General features: G+C 35.6%; 3 protein-coding genes across 3 annotated transcripts; all 3 read right to left on the bottom strand.

Moving 5' to 3' along the window:
* Positions 1-3,865: 3,865 nt before the first annotated feature.
* On the bottom strand, positions 3,866-6,721 carry LOC133037805 (uncharacterized). The gene is made up of 2 exons (XM_061115397.1): positions 5,564-6,721; positions 3,866-5,487 (listed from the first exon to the last, which is right to left on the bottom strand). The coding sequence occupies exons 1-2, from the start codon at positions 5,960-5,962 to the stop codon at positions 4,903-4,905; spliced, it is 984 nt and encodes a 327-aa protein (XP_060971380.1). The 5' UTR covers positions 5,963-6,721; the 3' UTR covers positions 3,866-4,902.
* A 1,679-nt stretch (positions 6,722-8,400) lies between these two features.
* Positions 8,401-12,284, bottom strand: LOC133037806 (uncharacterized). The gene is made up of 11 exons (XM_061115398.1): positions 12,250-12,284; positions 12,005-12,116; positions 11,723-11,797; positions 11,351-11,438; positions 11,125-11,241; positions 10,621-10,698; positions 10,478-10,531; positions 10,268-10,379; positions 9,027-9,072; positions 8,825-8,945; positions 8,401-8,734 (listed from the first exon to the last, which is right to left on the bottom strand). Exons 5-11 carry the CDS (start codon positions 11,137-11,139, stop codon positions 8,591-8,593), a joined length of 570 nt encoding a protein of 189 aa, XP_060971381.1. The 5' UTR covers positions 11,140-11,241; positions 11,351-11,438; positions 11,723-11,797; positions 12,005-12,116; positions 12,250-12,284; the 3' UTR covers positions 8,401-8,590.
* Positions 12,285-13,797: 1,513 nt separating this feature from the next.
* LOC115716703 (uncharacterized) lies at positions 13,798-15,432 on the bottom strand. Its single transcript, XM_030645570.2, has 3 exons — positions 14,955-15,432; positions 14,535-14,861; positions 13,798-14,453 (listed from the first exon to the last, which is right to left on the bottom strand). Exons 1-3 carry the CDS (start codon positions 15,028-15,030, stop codon positions 14,284-14,286), a joined length of 573 nt encoding a protein of 190 aa, XP_030501430.1. The 5' UTR covers positions 15,031-15,432; the 3' UTR covers positions 13,798-14,283.
* Between the last annotated feature and the right edge of the window lie 1,952 nt (positions 15,433-17,384).

Genomic DNA, 17,384 nt, shown 5'->3' with positions numbered 1-17,384 from the left:
ATTCTGCTTGTAAGACTCATTAATTGATTCGTGATTGGTCAATTATAATTCTAAAGTTAGACTATGTCTAATTTTATGAATTTTCACTAAGCAGGGGTGAAATTGTAAGGAAAAGAGTTTTCTAGGTTTATTTATTTATTTATTAATAGACTTTATATGTCTAATTAATAATTAAATTAAATGACAATATTATTTAATAATCTATTTTAGTTATTAAATAATTAGTTTTGGCATTTAAAAGGTTAGAATTGGAAAATTGGCATTTTTGAGAAAATAGAGATAAAATTTGATAAAATTGCAAAATTAAGTGAGGCCCATTACAACACCTAGGCCGGCCACTTAATTAGCTTTTTCAAATTAATATTTTCATTATTTTAATGCCAAATAATTCTAAACCTAGACCTAGTAGTTGCCTATAAATAAAAAGTGATGGCTCAGTCAAAACAAATGCTTTCATTAGCCTTTCTGACAGAAATTTCTCTCTTCAGAAAACTGAGCCTTCCTCACTCTCTACCTTGGCCGAAATCTCTCTCTCTCTTTTCCCTTCATCTTTTTCGTGACCCTAGTGAAAGAGTAAGTGCCCACACACAGCAAGCAGTAACTCAATCATAGATTGGAAGACTGTGAAGGATCAAAGCTTGAAGAAGAAGGAGATTCGGGCTCAGATCTTGATTATACTCTGCTACAGAAAGGAATCAAGGGTTAGAGATCTGAGTGGAAGGAGACATTAATTCCGCTGCATCAATGTAAGGTTTTCTTAACTTTATATGTGTTTATTTTATCGTTTTAGAAAGTTCATATTTAGGATGTTAATAAACATACTTGTGAGTAGATCTAAGATCCTGGTAAAATAATTCCCAACATATAAACGGGGCGACAATTTGACATTTGACATTGATCCGAACCTAAGCTACTCAGGTTTGGTTGATATTTTGTACGAAGAACTGGATGTCGACAAAGTGGAGTATGACTTGAAATTGGAAGTACATTACAAGTACAAGAAAGGCTTTGAGTATCGCCCTGAAGTTATTGGAAATGATAAGCGTGCAAGGTACTTTTTATCTACACTTGCAAAGAAGCCAGATGAATTTACTCATTTGTTTGTGACTTTGTTAAAGAAGAATGTTTGCGTCGATCCTAGTCCCACACCAAGTTCTGTTAAGGATAATCGTAGCGAGGTTGGGAGTTTTGTTCCAGAAACAAATCCAGAGGTGTTGGTTACAGATGTATTACCTGAATTAAACAATATGATGCCGAGTGCTGATATTGTAGCACAAATGTCGTTCATCGATGGTTTTTTTAATGGTCCAGACCCTGAATGTTATGTTGAGGGCAATGATGGCGTAAGAGACAACCAAGGTACAGAGGCCCCTGCTGCTGTACCTTTGAACTTGACTCCACTATCGTACCAAATACCACCGAGGCCACCGACATGGAAAAGAATGCCCCGTAGAGAAAATTGCCAAACACCTGGTACTAATAGTAGTCGTCCAGGCGAAACCAGTCATGCTAGAGGAACTACTGACAGTACAGGTCCTAATAATGGTAGAGAGACCAATGATATTAGTGGTCCTACTGATGCTCGAGGTACCAATGTGACTGGATGGAGCGATCTATTTTCTTCTTCGACAAGTTACGGTAAATTCAAGGAGAAAATGTATACAAGAGAAGACATCGAGGATCATAGTCATTATATATCTACGGGTAGCATGCCAGGCGGGGAGTTACATGTGGGAAAGTTTTTTAGAGACAAAGAGCATTTAAAGATGGTTGTTGGCCTGTATGCAATGAAGAAAGGGTTTGACTACTACGTTAGGAAGTCCGGTACTGATATTTGGTACGTCACATGTAAGGATACAGATTGTGGGTGGAGATTAAGAGCGAAGAAGAACGTACTTTCTAACATGTTTGAGGTGAGTACATTTCATAATGTACATACATGTTCCCTTGATCTTCGAGGAAAAGATAACCGTCAAGCATCACCTGTAATAGTTGCCCATCTAATTAAGGATAAGTTCGCAACTGACGGCTCGGATCAGTTGCCCTCTGATATAAGAAAAAGTATGCACAAGGATTACGGGATCCAAATGAGTTACGAAAAGGCATGGAGGTGCAGAGTGAAGGCACTACACCTAGCTCGGGGTACACCTGAAGATTCGTACTCGAAATTACCTAGTTACTTGCACATGCTACAGTTGCGGAATCCAGGTACCATCACGGATTTTATGGTAGAAGATGGTCGCTTCAAGTATTGTTTCTTCTCTCTGGGTCCTTCTATTCGGGGGTTTAGGCTCTGTCGACCTGTTGTATGCGTTGATGGGTCTTTCTTGAAGACTAGGTATGGTGGGCAAATGTTGTGTGCAGTGGCTTTGGATGCAGGGAGTCATATCTTTTCGATAGCTTTTGCTATAGTTGACAGTGAAAACCACAATTCCTGGACCTATTTTATGAGAAAATTGAAAGAAACGATTGGTGATGTTGAGAACTTAGCTTTTGTTTCGGATAGGCATCAAAGCATTGTTCGTGCTTTGGATATCGTGTTCCCTGATGCACAGCACGGTGCATGCTACCACCACATTATTATGAAGGTCAACCACAAGTTCAAGACTGACGTCTTCACGAATCACATTTCCACGTGTGCGTACACGTATTCAAGATCAGAGTTTCACAGAGAATTTGAGAACATTCGGGCCATGAATCCAGCGGTTGCACAATATCTTGAGGAAATTGGATTTGAAAAATGGGTCCGGTCGTACTTTCCAGGGGTACGTTACAATGTAATGACGAGCAACTGGGCTGAGAGCTTCAACAACACAACTAAGGATGCAAGAGGCTTCCCGATCACTGCTGCTGTAGCATTCCTGAGGTCCAAAGTCCAGAAGTTGTTTGCTTCACGAAAAGAAAAAGCTGACAAGTGGACGAAACCCCTAGCACCAGAAATGGAGGAGGACTTGACATTGCATTTTGAAAAAGGTCGGTATTTGAACGTTGACTCATGCGGGCCTTACACGTTGCAGGTTCACCCTGGAGGAACAGTTATGACCGGTGGCGTAGTGGACTTGCAGGAACATACTTGCACTTGCGGCTTGTTCAAGTGTATGAAGTTTCCTTGTCCTCATGCATGTGCTGCATCTCAGGAGCGAAGTATTAGCGCGTACACACTATGCTCGCCATATTACACGTCTGAATATTGGAGGAGGACATATGAAGGAACAATTATGCCAGTTGGTGATGAGGATGATTGGAAATTGCCTGATGACATCAAGAACATGACAGTTGGAGTGCCTGTTGAGAAGCAACCAGTAGGGCGACCCAAGAAGCAAAAGGTTGGAAGAATTAAGAACAACCGAACTGCTTGTAACGGTGAAAGGATTATCAAATCGCGAAATTGTAGCATGTGCGGTGCGAAGGGGCACAACAGAAGCACTTGCAACTACCGAGGTTAAAAATGTTATTTTAGTTTATTTGTATCGTGATGTGTTGGACTATTATGTATTGTTATTGAATTAATGTTGGACTATTTTAAACATTAGAATTTGTGATATTTTATGTTTACATAATTATTATAATTTGTTGCACGAAAGAAAGGCGTAAAATTTGTATGAACTCTTGAAAAAACATAAACATACCAATAAAAAAAACCAGTTACATTGTTATCTTAATAAATACCAAATAAAAAACACATTTGTTCATGCTAAATTCTGGTAAAACAAATCTACACACCACCGCTCTCTAAATTTCTTCATATTCTCATCGTGCACATTATCAAGCGTAGTCTCCAGCATACTATGCTCGATGTGCTCTATCACGTACATCCCGCAGTTACTGCTGTATGAGACAATAAAAAATAAATGAATAAAAGTATGCAAATTAAATTCAAGTTAAATAACAAAAAAATCAATTGTAATTAAGTTACCTTGTCTTTGTCTGTGGAACAACGGCCCGATCCATGACTTTTGAAGTGAAATTTCTGACCTGGCTCTCTGAGGCGGTAAGTTGAGGCACGAGGATCATGTCATGACTCTCGAATAGGCGAGCCTGCAGCAGCAAATTTGGTAGTAATTTTTCCCACATTGCCAGGTGACGGTTCAACTCATTCGAGGAAATCGATCCGAGGCTGGAGTCAAATATGTTCAACAACCAATGATCCAGATCTACCTCTAGTGCCACCCAATGCTTTTCTCCATCGAAGTGGAGGGCCATATATATTCTCTCCTTGTTCTTCCAACTGGCCAAGAATTGACTTTCATCCCCTCGAATCAAATCTAATATGCTCTCGTCCCACCGAGCATATTATGACACATCTATTTGGGTAGGCCTCGGGATAAAAGTGTTGCCGCCTCCTCATCAAATGGAATGCCGCATCCAAATGCTAAAACATGAAAATTAAATATGTCAGAGATTAAATAAAAAAGAGTTAAATAAAGTCTTTAAAAGCAAAAGCAGTAAAAAAATCTTAAAAACTTACATCGTTCCCAAGCCAAAACTTCGGAGTATGCAGTTCGAGGAACCAAGACAAATGGTATCGACCGGTGAAGCACTCTCTCGGGTAATTGTTCCCAATCTGGCCGAGTACCCAATTGTGAAAAGTCTTGAGCAACTTCCGATCAACCACTCTAAGTGGGTCCGCATTCAGAGTGTCAAAGTAGCCCTAGCCTTCTTCTTCATTTCAGTGTACTCAGCGAACCACCTAGGCCGCCTTCTCTTCCTCCGGTTCTCCATGACTTCTGGAGCTGTCTCTAACACCTGCACCTCAGAATCCTGAGTATCCCCGATGCTGGTGATATTCGTCTTCTCAGGTGTACAGAACATGTCATCATCATCCGGTTGGTAATCATTTGGGAGAATGAAGTCATCTTCCGGTGTCCGAGCCTCCTCTTCCGGTTGTGGCTGTGGCTGTGGCTATGGCTGTGGCTGTGAATCTGCTGCCGGCCTTCTAGGATCTTGCAGGAGTGTCATTATGGTCTTCAACTGATCCATAATCGCTGTTTGTCCTCTTAGCAGAGCGGCCTGCCCCCTCTCCACAGTCTCTAACCTTGCCAAAATGGCAGGGTATACTGGATCGCGAGCCTCCGAGGTGCTGGGAATAGAAGCTGACGGGGGAACAGGAGGACCCTGTGACGCTGCAAGTGGGTCAACACCAGACCCATCAGGAACTGAAGCTGCAGATGGGTCAACACCAGACCCATCAGGAACTGAAGCTGGAGATGGGTCAACACCAGACCCATCTGGAACTGCAGGCGGTGCACGTGGAGGAGACGGTGGAGGTGGTGTAGAGTCTTTAAATATTCGGGCTGCCTCCGCTCGTTCTTCCAATGTGGAGGCAAGCTTTTCGGCCTGGCTTCGCAAAGCATCCTGTGTTGGTTGCCCATCCTCACCCAACACAAGTTCCTCCAAGTCAACAAATAACGGAGGCTGACTCCCGGTTATGTAACTCACAAACTCAATCTCGTTCGGCCGAGGACATAACACGGAGTACACTGTCAACTGAAAAATATAACAAATATATTAATATAATATATGGAAATTAACATGAATTCAACATAAAGCGTAACAAACTTACATTTTTAGCAAATAATCTGGTCACTTCATCCTTCCCGAGTGTAGTGTTCGGCTTACTCTCCCAGTTGACCATTCTCGGAAAGCGATGCGACCTCCTCACTGCATACTCGTTGCCCAGCTGTAATATGGCCTCGTATGCCCAATACTGCAACGCTGCAGCATAGTCGTAGGCTGAGTATTTTGCCTCCTTCTGAGTTACTCCCTTCTCAATCTTTTTCAACATCTTATTCTTCACATCCAAGTAATCCTTGTTACAAGTTTCCATCAGCTTGGTGTAAGAAATCTTTCCCCAGGGGTACTCGTAGAAGAATGGAAGGTTATCAACCATTCTTATCACAAAAGGAGGAACGGCAGTCTTCTCCTCCTTACCAGTGAGGACGCCCATAACAAACAAGGCCATCCCCAACTTTTAGACATCATTAGCTTCTGTGCAGATCTCAAAAACTCTGCGCAGTTGGCCGAAGGTGATCGAAGCACTACCGTTGAAATATTCCTGAATCAACCGGTCAGAGCTTCCATTTTGTTTGATGTCTTCCTCAGTAGGGCCGGGCAACAAGTTTAACCCGGTGACCAAGCCGAACTCCACCCTCTCAAATCTACATCTCTTCCTTCCCACATAGAAATGCACCTCGTCCGGCTTGTCAGATTTTATTTTGTGAAGCATCAACTGATGAAAAAATGCTCCAGAAAATTATATGGGCGCTCTCTCAAAAAAATTTCAGAAAGGGGATTCCCTCACCCTGTCCAATAGGTTGAATTCTTCAAATTTAGCCTTAATCTTCGGGTAGTAGTAACTACCCCCGCGCCATGTGACACGGCCGGTGTAATGGTCCGACACTGGAATTATAAGATGTGCAGATCCCTGAAAAAAAAAACCAACAATGATAAATAATTAATAATAAAACATAACCAATAATGAATAAAACAATAAAAAATAAAACAATAATTCATAATTAATAATTAATAATTAAACAATAATCAATAAAACAATAAAAATTAAAAAAAATAATCAATAATTTATACTAAAACAATAATTCATAAGTAATAAAACAATAAAAGATAAAACAATAATTAATAATTAATAAAACAATAATTAATTATTAAAAAAATAATAAAAAATAAAACAATAATTAAAAATTATTAAAACAATAAAAAATAATACAATAATTAATAATAAAACAATAATTAATAAAACAATAAAAAAAATAATATAACAATAATTAATAAAACAATAAAACAATAAAAATAATAAAATAATTAATCATTAATAATAAAACAATAATCAATAAATAATAAAATTAATAAGACAATAAAAATTAATGCAAAAGTTAATAATTAATAATAAAACAATAATTAATAAATAATACAAAATTTATAATTAATAATTAATAATTAGTAAAAAAAATAATCATTAATAAAACAATACAAATTAATACAATAATTAATAATTAATAATAAAATGTTAATTAATAATTAATAAAAATTAATAATTAATAACTAATAATTAGTAAAAAAAATAATAAATAATAACACAATACAAATTAATACAATAATTAATAATAAAACATTAATTAATAATTAATAAAAATACAATAATTAATAAAACAATAAAAATTAATACAAAAATTAATAATTAATAATAAAACAATAATTAATAAATAATATAAAATAATTATTAATCAAAAAAAATAGAACAATCAATAAATACTTATTAATAAATAATACTAAAACAATAATTAATAAAACAATAAAAATTAAAACAATAATTAATAATTAATAATAAATTAAAAATTATTACTTACCAATAATTAATTAAAAAATATTTATTAAGTCATTAAAAATAAATTAATACCTAAAACAATCACTAAATAATATAATAATAAATTAATACCTAAAACAATTACTAAATCATTAATATTAAAAAAAAAAGAAAAAAAAATAATCTCGGGTCCGATGGGTCCGATTGGACCGATAGGGTACCCATCGGACCCATCGGTCCAATCGGACCCATCGGGCATAACTCCTTGCCCATACAGAATACTCCGAGCCCCCCACCCCATCGGACCCCTTAAATCGTACCATCGGACCCGACCCCAAAGGGACCATCGGACCCATACTCGGACCCACAATCGGACCATCGGACCGACTGCACCTATCGGGCCGGCCTTCTTCCCCAGATTCGAAGGCCATTTTCACAGTCGGAATCTGAATCCCATCTTCACAGTCGGAATCTGAATCCTATTTTCACAATAAAACTTAAATCTAACCAATAATATCTCACAAATAATCTAAAAAAAAACCATACCTTTGACATTTTCGGAGTGGGTCGATGTTGGGAGTTCGTCAGAGTGGGTCGGGGTTGCGAGCGTTCGGGTTGCGAGCGAGTTGGTCCGAGTGTGTGCTCAACGTTTGGGTGTGACGGGCGACTGTGTGGGTTTTTTGGTTTTTGGGGGTGTGGGTTTGGTGTTTGGTTGAGAGAGAGGAAGAGAGAGGAAGAGAGAGGCTGATTACAAATGAGAGGGGTAGTTTAGGAAAATTGGTAAAATGGTCATATATTACCAATTTTAATAACTTTGCATTTAGGGGACAAATTTTTAGGTAATGTAAGTATAGGAATTCAAATTTCCCTTCATATATCTATATCTTTATATATATATATATACTAGGTAGGAGTTACGTGCCGAGGCACGTAAAGATTAGTTTTAGGTAAAGTTTAGTTATTTTTTTATTTCTTCTTATTTAGATTGTATGTAAAGGTATGATCATACGAATAATTTGTTTTATCAAATTAATATTTGTGCTATTATAATTGGTTGGTAAAATATAATTAGGTATATATAAATCATAATAAAATAATAATTATTATTTACTTTTAGAAAATTGGGTATATGAAATACTTGCATACACTACTCCATGTAAATCCATAAATAACAAGTCAAGAGAAAGAAAAACAAGCTCAGCAGCAAGAAAAGTCTCAACGCTAAATAAAATAAAATTACTGTAAAAAAAAAAAAAAGGTAACTTCTTCCTAATCTTCCATTGGTTCAACTGCTTGAATGGTGAACTGATTGTACTTTGAAGTCATTATTCGGTTTGCATCTACGTACAACTGAATTCTCCATTTTTTGGCTGATAATTGCTTCGTAGTTTTTTGGACAAACAACTTATGTTTCTGTAAAAAAAAAATGATTAGTTATAAGTTTTAATGTATTTCTATGTACGAAAATGTATAAATTTTACATATTTATTTTTTTATAGTTACCTCGTCCGAATATGATCTTAATTGAATTGCAGTACATGAGAATATGTTTTCTGCAACATCACCGAACATCACAGCATCTAGCAACTCTGTACCATCGTCGAGTTGTACATATGTCCCTGCACTAATAATTTATACAGAATATGTAACGGTTAGTATGAATATGCAAGAAGTTCAAATATTAATTTAGTTATAATGTGCTTACCGTGGTGTAGGAATACATCTTTTTCCGCATTTTGGATTTTCACAATCTGTTTCTTCGTTGTCGTTGTAGAACATAAGTTTCTTATTACAAAAAATAATTTGTAAATAATACAAAAAATAAGAAAAACAAATTCATATTTATTTAATACAAAAAATAATATAATACAAAAAATATATATTTAATTCAAATTCATATTTAAACAAAAACAGAAAAACAGAAAAATCTATATCTTGTTATTGTTTCCTGAAAAATCTATATCTACTATCAAACCACGTATATTATAATTGGACAATGACAATTTAAAACCCAGCAAAATCCCTTCACAAAATTCTGGGTAAGAAGTGCCAATGACTTTTACCTTCTATTTTCTGCCAAGAACAAAAACTGTACTTAGTATAAGGAAAAAAATTACAAGTAAAACCCAAACTAAATGCAGTAATTGGCAACATCTATCAATCTTTGATTCAACTCATATGAATCTACGGGTGAAATATATTAATTAATCCTTTAGACATGACTAATAGTACATAGCCAATTTCCAACCAGCTTATTCAAAAGTGTAAAATATTGTGTAGTAATATACAAAATATAGCTTCATCAATAAAAATGAAAAGCATATGTATGTATAAAATTAAAATTACAGAATTACCAACTATTGTTAATGTCTTGTTAGTTAAAACATAATTAGTGTACTTAATCAAATATCTACATTAACATTTAAAACATAGATGTATGTATTTATATTTTTATTTTGAGTAAATAGCAGCATAAGTACTTAAAATTTCAATTTTTTAAGTGACATAAACTCAATATTTATTTGTAGCGACATAAGTAATGTTAATAAAACTGTAACTTTTCTTTAAGTTCGTCAATCAAAACTTTATTATTGTCTTAAACAAGAAGCACAAATCATAAATCATTGAATTTAGACAGAAACATATAGTATTAGTAACTTCTAATATTCTTTTAATAATATCAAAACAAAGTCTATATTGCCAAAACTAAAAGAAAATTACAATTTACAAACATGGTATACTTATGCCTCTAAAAATAAATAGAGTTTGTCTTTAACTTTATAAATTTAAAACTTTGAGTATTTATGCTGCCATTTAACATTTTATTTTTTTATTATAAAATGAACGGTTCTAGTATATAACATAGATAATATTTCCTTTACATAATTTGTAAAACTGAAATAGTTGCTGAGATATACAAAATAATAGTATGGTAAATAGCATTACCTGGTTTAGAAGAAGCTGAGGATTTGAGATTTAAACTGGGGTTTAATTTGTCAGGTTGACTTTCAGTACGAGTGTCAGAAATTCTCTCATCATCTTCTTCATCATCAGACACCTGATACAGAGAATATTAAGCCCAAATCAAAATTACACTAATAAAAACTTAGTAAATGGATATACAGTGTTGTCAATCCTAAAACAATTGATACTTACTTTTGAATCATCGTTGCCATCAAATGAACTGAAATTCTCCTTCAAACCCTCATCCTATCGTAACCAAAGGAGCAAAAAATCAGTCCCAAAAGTTTTTGTTAGACTAATTTTACACTTCAAACATGTTGAACTCACGTAGTTACCTTAAGTTCCTTTAGAGCCTTGGGTATAGCCTCAAACCCTTTCCATATATATTGATTCTTAGCCTTCCTTGCCAGAACCTATAATTAAATTAAACAAATAATAAAGCTTAGACCTTCACACAAAACAAGAACCACCAAGGAAAAATAAAATGAGAAATCCAATATTTGGTGTATCAGAAAAATAAATAACCCTTTTAAGTTCAGAATTGACTACTGAATATAGGTCAATCTGTACCAATCCAATTTACTCTACTTATTTCAAGGAAAATATTGAGAAAAACAAGAAACAATTCATCATCAAACTGTTTTCAGAGCATGAACCCATTATAAAGCCCTAATCATAGTCCATTACAGCTACATTAACTCTGTTTGGTTGCTAAGAAAATACATATTTTCCTGGAAAACCAAAGACAGCCTTGAACTCAAAAATATATTTATACAAAAACATATATGTATGTGTGTTGGAGCTCTTAAGCCAGAAGCTGGACCGGAACCCTCACATACCCATTTTGAAAACATATATTGTATTGTCCCGCAAATACTTCCTAGCAGTACTTTCTCCTAAGCCAGAAGCTGGACTGGAACCCTCACATACCCATTTGCCTTCAACATACTCGAGAACTGGGATAAGAAAAAATAAAAGGTTAGCCAATGGGTACCTTGAAAGAGATCTTACAGAAAGCTTGTTGCATAAAAAGATTTTAACATATTACTGAAGGTAGAAAGATACCCATATAAAAGTGATCAGTTTCTGGATCATCAATGACTTCGACAAGATTGACTATATTGGGATGGTTCAGCATCTTCATGATTAGGACCTGTAAAAAAAGGGTTAATATCACTTAGTAGACACCCAACTTTATAAATTTATGAACCCACATCCACCAAAGATATTAGAAGAAAAAAATAACATCAAATCAATCATTGCGCTATTTCTCTATGCTCTGTTAATTAGATATATGTAAGAACACAGCAGAAAAAGAAAAAGCAAAGAATGCAAACTCCAGTTGATTGTGAAATTTGACAATAGGATGCGAAATTATTCACTAAAAGATATTGCAAAAGATGTTCCCCAAGTTAAGAATAAGGCAAGACGTGTTACCTCACGATAGACATCAGTCATAGCTGTCTCTGATGGTGCAACTCGCAGTTTCAACAAATGAGACTTATGAAAGGCCTTCATACAAGAGGAAGAAAAAAAAAGGTTAGATTAGGATAAGATCAGATTTTCTTAGTTTGACACAAATCTCGAAGTTCAATCAAATATGCACAAACAATAACATGCAGAAGAGCAATACAATCCTAATTGAAACGAATTCATTACTGTTTTCAAAATACTTTGTTTTGAAACTGAGATGATGATGGAGGTTGAGGAAGGCATTACCGATGGCGTTGAGAGAAAGGAAAGTAGACAAGAGAATCTGCGGCAGAGCAAAAATGTGGAGTCGACCACAGCTCCGTGAGAGTAAGGAAACCAAGGAATGTGGTCAGTAAAGCTATAAACAAAATGGCGTGATGATGCAATTAGCCATTTAAACTATAATGCTACAGCCACAAAAACAAAGCTAACATACAGACCAACAAATCAACAGAACTTTTCCGGGAAAAATAAAATAAAAAAATCTAGACCTGTGCTTGAGCCGTCTCAATACGACGTCGTGCGAGGGGAAGGAAGCGTTGGAAAAAAAAAATTAATTTTAGCTTGTATACATAATTTTTTAACTCTATTTTTCTTTTCTATTTTTGCCCACAATCTTAATTTGTACATATCTATACTATATAGTATCACAAAAAATTAATAAAAATAAATAAAATCCAACAAAAAAAAGAGGAAAAGAAAAGTATTAAAATCAGAGAGAGACCATCCTTATTATCATCAATCAATCTATAATTTTTTCTCTATAGCCCAAAAATCTAAATACAAAAACATGTTTAACAAAATATCATAAAAAAATAAATTAAATGAAAAATTTCTAATATATATACACCAGATATGTAGTGAGAATATAATAAGAAAATTTTTATTATATATATTTATAAACTTACCAAAATTTTCTATGGAAATGCCAGCTGGGAGAAGCGACGGTTGTGGGTGCGCCGGGGGTGGTTGGTGAACGGAGGTTGGCAATTGATGATGTTTTGAGATGGGATTAGGAATAAGATTGGTGATATTTTGAAATGGGTTAGGGTTTTTTTTTTTAGAAAAAATGAAAAACAAAATGGGGGAAGAAGAAGAGTAAATGGCTCGAGAAGGGGAAGTGTGACTTTCAATGTGCACACTATTAGAGGCGACAATTAGGGTGACATTGTTGCCCCTAATGCCTTGACTGTATCAGGTGGTAGGGCATTAGGGGAGACAATTAGGGCATTGATTTTCAACTTATTTGTCGCTCCTAATAATTTTTTGTCACTTCTAATACTTTTAGGTTCTTATTTTTTTTAAAAAAAAATAAATAAACTACATTTTTAGGGGCCACATTCAATTGTCGCCCCTAATACTTTTACTATTAGAGGTAACTTTTTGTCGCCTCAAATATTATCGCCCGTAAAAGTTATATCTGTTGTAGTACACCACGTTAACTTTTGTTGGCCCATTTTATTTTTTTTTTGGTAAAAATTTACAATTTTTTAGGCACTAATGACGCTGATAAAAGACATAACCACTATGCCAAATTCTCTTTTGTGGTATGTCCTCTTTTTATCGAAGTTTTTATGCACCTACAATACCCACTATTGCTAGTGGTGTTCATTTGGCACTAGTAATACATCATTTACCAATGGCTTTTTTCGGCACAAAAAAACATCAAAAAAAGTAGATTTTTTTTTGTCGGAGAAAATCCAAATTTTTCACAGGCAGAAAAGGCTTTGACAAAAACACAGATTTTTGGTGTGACAATATTTAGATTATTTAAATGTTTTGTTCTTTAAACTATGACTATTATATTATTGTGCCTATTTTTTTGACTCTCTTAAAAATAGTCCCCAAACTATTAAAGTATCATACTGTTAAGTTTTATTATATATGGCCAACAAAATAAATGTTTAGATCATTATCATTTATCACCTTAACTTCACATCTGTAATTTATAATAAAAACAACTAAAAAATAAAACTAAGTGTTTTAGAAAATCATTAACCAAAAATTAATGGCTAAATATTAAAAAAAAAAAGTCAACATGTGGCAAATTACTAAACACTCATAAAGAAGTACCAATTTACAACACTTGTAATTATTTGGGAATTACTTTTTATCGGCTGAAAAATTAAAAGGCAAAATAATACATAGTTGATAGTTTGGGGAGAACAATCGTACAATTTCACTACTCCACTTCAATACAAGAAAAACTACTCAAACTCAAAGCATAATTTTTCGAAAGGAGTCGTAGTAGTAATATATACCATTTTTTTTTCATTAATAATGAAGTTACACCTTATAAATTTGATAGACTCACTCCGCACATGAATTGAATACACCATCCAAGAAGATTGAGTGAGTGGATAGTGAATTCAAATCCGGCTGTTGAATAAAACCTAGCTAACTTGGTGCCACTTCTGATCACACACATATATATTATATATTATATATAGAGAGGATTTTGAGTATATAATACTAGAAAGTAATAATATAAATTCTTATAACATATTGGTATGTATTAAGGAAAATCAGTAAGGTGGGAGAGCTGGGCTAATGATTGGTGCAGTAGCTGCAATTAGCCTGGCAGGTTGGACGCCCGGTCCTTGGGCAACCACAAAACCTGAGCTTTTGATCTCAGCCATTCCTCGACGACCGTCATTTCCAGCTTGTGCTTCACACAGTTTGGGAAGAAACACACCTATATATATACCCATAAATATAACAACAACAACAACAACACCACCAAAAATTCATATATAAATTCATATAATGTACTGACCTTCCCCAGCGGCGAGATTGAAGTAAAGGTCAACAACGTTGGGACAAGAGTTGTGACAAGAAGGAGAGCAAAGTTGGTTAGTGAAGCGAGATTCAAGGAGTGAGTCGGATGAGATTCCAAGGGTTTTACGGTCAAGTCCACAAGCTTTGATGCAGTGGTCGGTTTCGATTATGTCCTTCAGTTTGTCTGCTTCTATATCTGATGTACGACACGTGTACGCTTCCTCACCACTCCTTTTCACGTGCTTCTCCAAAACGCACCGTTTCCCCACTGATGACACTGCGAATGCGCATGTATCTTGTTCTAGCTCCTCGCATGTTACTCCTCCTACGTTAAAACACCAAATAAATGAATAAATAATGTATTATTTAATTATGAAGAAAAAGAAAAAGATGTGTTTTTATTAATTAATTGACCAACCTAAGGTGCCTTGAAGGCAAAGAGCAAAAGTAAGAGCGATGATTGAGAGGGCTTTCAAGAAAAATTTGGCAGCCATTGTTTGAGTTGGAAATAGCTCTCTATAAAGTTGGTTTTTGTTTTGGGGTGGTTAGTTTTGGAGGAATTAATGTGGTACTTATGGGGGTTTTCAAGGGTTGGGTTTGAACCCTTTTTATAGTTGTTTTTGGAACACTGTAGAAGAATATGGAATATGAAAAGCTATATATAACGAAGGTAAGAAATTAGTTGGAAGTTCAAAAGTTACAATTTTATTAATTCAAAGTTTGAAAGTCACTGTAACAACTAACAAGATGAATATGAAATAGGAGTGAGAATATTATTATCATGCTATTTAGGGTCGTGGTGGTGTGGGACCTCACGAACCACACATGGAAGGCTTTTTATGACTACAATACAAGTATAAGTGTTATATTCAAGTCAATTAACAAATTGTCTGCCGCTATCAATGGCGGACATGCATATGCATGCCTATATTTATATATAGGGAAATTTGAATTTCTATGCATGCATTAGGGGATAATTTTTTTCCTAAACTAATACTTTTCTACATTGAAAATATATGATCACTTTTCCAAAACCCCAAAAATACCCCTCTCAAAAACTCAAACCCTTTCTCTCTCCTTCCCTCAAACTCTCTTTGCCTCTTTGCCTCTTCGCCCAAAACCCCATCGCAGGAAACCGCCCCTAACCCTCAACCATCATCACCCACCCACCCACCGACCGCCCCAACCCTCCACGCAACCCCGACCGACTTACCGACCGACCGCCCCAACCATCTCCTCCTCGTCCAACCACCCACGCCAAAAGCCAACCCACGCCCATCCATACCCATCTCAACCGAACCACCATCGGCGATCCACCACGCACGCATGCCGGTCGAACACCACCGGAGATCAAAGGCAAACCCAGTCCGATGGATCTGGGTTGAAGGCGGTGGTGAATCTGTGATTTTTGGGTTGAAAATTGCATTTTCTGGGCAGGCCCGATGCAGGTCCGATGCAGGCCCGATGCAGGCCCGACGCATCATGATAAAAAAATTGAATTTGGGTTGAAGATAAAGGCCCGATGGGGCCCGATGGGCCCGATGGCCAGCCCGATGGTCAGTCAATTTTTTTGAAAAAAGAGGAAGAGAGAGGGACGGTTGGGAAAAATGGGAGGGGTTTTTTGGAGTTTAGGAAAAAGTTATCCCATTTTACAAATTATACATATTATTAGTTTAAAAACCAATTTATGAGTTTATTAAGCATGAAAATTTAAATTTCCCTATATATATAGGTCATAAATATTAATTTAATTTTGTGATTGATTAGATTTTTTATTTTTTTTTGTTAAATAATAATTTAGATTTTATATATATTTTTTTGACATGAGATTTTTATACTTTTTAAAATAGTATGTTTTAAAAGAAATATATTGGCAGCTAAACCACTCGAATTTTAAATATTTTAATAATTAATCACGAAAAATGGATTTTTTAAGGGCAAAACTACTTAAGCTCCCATTATGTTTTGCTCTGTACCCTCCGTCTAAAAATCACAGTTAAGTGCTACAGTGGACTGCTCACGTGTACACACTTAAACACGTGGCAAATTTTTAGTGGTCCAGAGATAATACTAATTTTAAAAAATAATTATAAATATTTAAAAAAAAATTAAAAAATCAGAAAAAAAAAATTAAAAATATTTTCTTTTTAGGATATTGACAGCTAAACCACCCGAACTTTAAATTTTTTAACACTTAACCAAAATATTAATTTTTTGGGGGCAAAACTACCTAAACTTTCATTCAGTTTTTAACACTTTTCCTTTATCTTTTCTTCTTCTTCTTAATTGAAAAAACCCTTGCACTCAGTCGCCTACCCCACGACCCAACCTTCTCTGACTCGCCTCTCACACACTCTCTCTCACGCTGCACAACGTCGGCCTTCTCCGACCATCCCATGTCAGACGGGCCACTGAACTGAATCCCACGATCCAAAAAATCCCAACCCCGATCTGCCATCTTCTCTCTCTCCTTCAATCATTCTCCGACCCCCCTCCATTTTTTTCGTTCAGTCCGACCCCCCCTCCGGCGACCACCACGAAGAGAGAGAGAGAGAGAGAGAGAGAGAGAGAGAGAGAGAGAGAGAGAGAGAGAGAAGAGACGAAAAAGAGAAAGAGAGGGTTTGGGAAGGAGAAGATTGAGAGAGAGAGAGAGAGAGAGAGAGAGAGAGAGAGAGAGAAAGAGAAAGAGGGAAAATGGCTCCGGCGAGGGCCTGGGTGCTTCGGCTCCGGCAGGGTCTTGGGTGGTGAGAGAGAGAGAGACAAAGAGGGCCTGGGAGGGAGGGCTGAGAGATCAGGGTTTCAGAAAGTTTAAGAAAGAAAGAAGAAAGAAGAAGAAAAAGACAAAAAA

This window comes from Cannabis sativa, chromosome 5, assembly GCF_029168945.1.
Source record: "Cannabis sativa cultivar Pink pepper isolate KNU-18-1 chromosome 5, ASM2916894v1, whole genome shotgun sequence".
Classification (NCBI taxonomy): Eukaryota; Viridiplantae; Streptophyta; class Magnoliopsida; order Rosales; family Cannabaceae; genus Cannabis; species Cannabis sativa.
The sequence above is the reverse complement of the archived record's forward strand: the minus strand, read 5'-3'. Positions and strand labels throughout refer to the sequence as shown.